We start from the raw sequence: 4,411 nt of genomic DNA, 5'->3' as shown, positions 1-4,411 counted from the left end.
TCTTCATATGCTTGTTTCTTGATGGAAACCTTTTTTTAGAAAAAAAAAATATTAAATCTTAGATGAATGTGTAAAATATAAAATTAAATTGGTATAAATCATTTTTTTAAAAAAATTAAAGGATAAACGGAGCGGGAGGGCGGATACCCGCTGACCCGACGGATATCCACTGATATGCGAGGCAGGTAAGGATCAGAAAATGACCGACCCGCAAGGTGCATGTCAGATCAGTCAAATGGTAAATAGGACAAGTACCCGACCCGCGCCCACCCCTAACTGATGCCAGACTGCGAGGGCACTTGATCGAGATTGTTCTCTCACCCACTTCATTAGATGCTCACACATCAAACAGGTAGCAAGGCCCATTTCGTGGAGGCACGTCATGCCTTGCAGTCTTTAAAACATGTTTAACTAGAAAGAGAATCTCGACCCCTCACGACCGTGGTTTTTAATGGCATAGCTCAGCCATTATTGCAACCAAGTGTCCGGCACAATATCTAGGGCGTTGCAACTTACACGATGGCTTCAGATCACATAATAGGAATCTAATTTCTGTGACAGTTGTAATAGCTTTCCACATCAACATAAAGATCGAGATGACGGTTAGACATACATCAACATTACAGCTACAAATCACACTCTTGGATCGCTCAAAGTCACTTTCTGACACCTCTATTAGCCAAATCAGCAGCAGCTTTGGCTGCACGGTCCAGAACGCTGGAAACCCAGAGAGCTCCCGTGGCAAAGTAACTGCTACTAACCACAGCATTTGCAGCAGCTACAGCTGTTCTTCCAGTATATGATGCAGCTGTCATCGTAGTCTCAGAGACATGGTATTTCTTGTCTACAGATTTGACAGTCTCCACACCTGAATTAATTTTATCAGTCAGCCCAATTCTGTTGCTAAGCTCCACCACCTTAGCCGCTGCAGTAGATGAGACTTGATAGGACTCATCAAAAGCTTTGGCTTTTGCAAGGGCATCTTTACTCAAAATGTAACCCTTTGCTATCATGGATGTAACTACTTCTTGTGCTGCGGTTACAGCTTCTCCAGGTGTATATACAAACTGATCCGCATGGTTGTCCTCCTGGAATTAAGACTAAGAAATTTGTAAAGCTCACAGATTCAACTTTACAAAACATAAAAAGGATTCTTATCTCAGGCTTTGAACCAGAAAATGAGGAGTTCAAGGTCAGAGATAACTTTAGTTGTCAATGCAGTCTCTTGTTTGCATTCCTCTGTAAATACTTTCGTAACCATTTAAGGTAATTGGTGAATAGGAAAGATAAACTTCAACCTGCAGAAAACAAACTACATACCCTTGCACTACTTCCATCATCCACCTTCCATGAATGATTATTCTGAGGAAAAGATTCATCCACATATGTTTCCAACCGAGATATTGACACGCATTGGTTTCCAATAGAAGCTCCCTGAAGCACCAAAAGGAAAAATTGATGGACTGAAAATATCAGTTGCACGAATCCGACAGCTTAAGTTGGCAGCAAGTAGAAAGACAGGAGGAATATATCTCATAATGGTGTTTTATTGCTTATGTTCGCAGACAAATCTATTGATGCAAATGCTGAGGTCATTTATCACCACCCTAATAACAAGAAATAGATTAAAACAGCTAACTAACTTATGAAATAGTCTTCAGTGCCACACAGTTCCCAAGTGTCAGCAAAGAAGTCGTATTCAGAACACCATACAGTTTGATACCAGATAATGTTATTTGAGTCGAGTTCCAAACATCTTATAGACATGAACATAGTTTCACTTTCTTCAGTTTCCAGTAAACAATAAGGCGGCTCAGAAATTTAATAACTGGACATGTTTCAGCCAACATCTTGGTGACAAATTAATTGAAACAACCTCTGACAGAAGTAACTGAGAAAAATAATACCTCATCTTTATTCTGTACAGTATTAAAACTCAGGCCAAAGTTTCCAAAATGCCATTGAATTCATATAAAAAAAATAAAAGTGCAGTCATGTACCAAAGTTGTCATTATGTGCATCTGAATGATAGGAACTTAAGTACACATCTCTCTTGGCATTACTCTATGCCTTAATATCTTCAGATCATCATCTTCAAAGCTTTCATTAAAAAACGGGGGGGGGGGAGTCCATCACAAAAAACACTTCCAAACTAGATGCATCTTCCTAATTGCCATTAAATCAAGTCTTAACAGTATGCTCCAAGGTCAGAGACCTTAGTTCTACAAGAAAGATTCCATCTCATAGATTTGTTTCTCTTGTGGGCAAGTGTCTATAAATCTGTATGTACACGTTATTCCACAGCACATGAACATGTCAACTACTCTGTGATTGGATCATCAGTCTGTAAAAATCTAAAGATCGTGAAGTGAGAAAGAGTGCAACTCCAGAAAAAAGAATGAGTATCCCAAAAGCTGTAACCGTGAAAAACCAAGAAAAGGTGTTGGCAGAGACTTACACTGAGCAATATGGCAGTCTCCACTGCATAAGCATCTTTAAAGGTCACATATGCAGTACATGTGTATTCTCCATGCCTGTGTATGACCAGAAGCCCATTTACAGAGATGACAGAAGCATCCAATTACCAAAGAATTAAAGACGGGGGAGATTTTGGGAGGAGAAAATTGAAAAAGAAATAGAGTGTGATGAAAAATGAACTACAGTAGACAAATAAACGCATTTGGAATTGTCATTCAGGAAAGTACCAACACCAAGAACCTCCATTGCGATACTTAATTTAACAAAGAAACTATCTACTGTGATCCATACAGAAGGTAAGCAGATCATGTCTTCCGACCATCAAGATATCCACAACACTAACAGAAAAGAAAAAAAATTCAGTTGCACATGACCAAATGCCTCAAGGAAAGAAAGCATTTAGCATGTTAAGACGCCACCGGGAAAATGAGTTTTAAACTTATAGGAAGCTCTTCTTACCGTTCCTGCTTCCTGCAGCCATCATCACAAAACTCAGCCTCAATACAGTCACTTTTTCATGCTTGTGAAGCTCATATGATTCGTAGGATATTAATTTTGTGACCTCATGCTGATTAAATAGACAGCAATAGATCTCTCTTGAACTGCATAGGAAGTACTTGTTTTTTTCTTTATGAAACAACAGATACTAATTCTGAAGACAAACTCCGTACATATTTTCTTATAGCACATGAAAGAAACCTTGAGTACATGTATCATATAGAATTGGTCTTCCGAACAATTCCATAGATGAACACCATAAGAGGAGAATTTATCACTGAATAAATCACATTACAAGTGTACGTCACCTGAAAAATTCTATGTGGAGGATTTCACCACAGCAAGAGAAAAATTCATGAACTTCCTTCTCTGTTACTTTGGGAGAAAGGCCAGTAACTTCTACAATATGACCAACCAGCTGCATTGCCTTCACGCCCTAACTTCACTCTGCATTAGCTTTCCAACAACCTAACTCTGAACACATTTTTGTTTTGGTTAAAAAAAAGAAAAAAAGGAACCACAAAGTATCAGAAGCTCATACTAACATCTAAGCAAAGCTCATCTAAACTGGTGAATCAACAATCGTTCATGTCTTACTAACAGCTTACCACAATATTTTCAAGGTCAACAAACAATTTTTTTCATGCGAAACTCATAATAGTTGCAGGGGATCTATGCAAGTAAAAAGGTTGTTAACCTGTGGTAACTTAACTACAGTACAATTGAATGCAAAGCCTTCTGACTCCACATAAGCTAGACTGGGCCTAAAACGCAGTACTAAATAAGATACGAATTGAAATTAAACCTGAAAACTTCAAAAAAAAAAAAAAAAGAAGTTCAAACACAAGTTATTTACATCATCATCATCATCCGCATAAAATAAAACCGGGAAAAAAGAGCGATCGCCTTGGTCGCGACTGGATTGTGAATACGCTAATACTACTTAATAATTAATAGGTAGACGAGTTTACCTTGACCTTGTTCTGACCAGAAAATCGAAACGCACAAACGTCGCCGGCGGGCACACAGTCACGCACCGAGCCACAGAAGAGGGTATCCGGTTGTGGAATGAATGAATTGTGACTGCGACGGTTAATCCAACCCACTCCGCTTAAAAGTTCCCCTGCTCTTCCGCACTCCGACCGCTATCCATCTCAGACGCAAAATGAGAAACAAAACTCAACCCAGGCCCACAATTTAAAGATCGCATGGGGGAGCTCCAACGAGAACTCAATAGAAAGATTTTGGCCCACCCTGAGTTTGCCCATATAAAGCCCATCTATGTTCTTCCAAACATGGTCGTCCCAAATTATTTGTTTATTGCATTTCAGGGATTCCAACTCTTTGAAAATGATGGCTTTGGTAACATCAAATTTTATTTGAATTTAGTAGGAAATATATAGATAAAAGTAACGGGGATAACATTGAAGAAAAA

The 4,411-nt window shown here is 38.9% G+C and overlaps 1 protein-coding gene across 1 annotated transcript; it reads right to left on the bottom strand.

The window, feature by feature from the left end:
• Window positions 1-498: 498 nt before the first annotated feature.
• Window positions 499-4,143, bottom strand: LOC113753348 (binding partner of ACD11 1-like). The gene is made up of 5 exons (XM_027297479.1): window positions 3,948-4,143; window positions 3,285-3,450; window positions 2,459-2,534; window positions 1,321-1,434; window positions 499-1,088 (listed from the first exon to the last, which is right to left on the bottom strand). Exons 2-5 carry the CDS (start codon window positions 3,398-3,400, stop codon window positions 657-659), a joined length of 738 nt encoding a protein of 245 aa, XP_027153280.1. The 5' UTR covers window positions 3,401-3,450; window positions 3,948-4,143; the 3' UTR covers window positions 499-656.
• Window positions 4,144-4,411: the final 268 nt, after the last annotated feature.

The sequence above is a fragment of the Coffea eugenioides genome, chromosome 11, assembly GCF_003713205.1.
Source record: "Coffea eugenioides isolate CCC68of chromosome 11, Ceug_1.0, whole genome shotgun sequence".
Taxonomy (NCBI): Eukaryota; Viridiplantae; Streptophyta; class Magnoliopsida; order Gentianales; family Rubiaceae; genus Coffea; species Coffea eugenioides.
The sequence above is the reverse complement of the archived record's forward strand: the minus strand, read 5'-3'. Positions and strand labels throughout refer to the sequence as shown.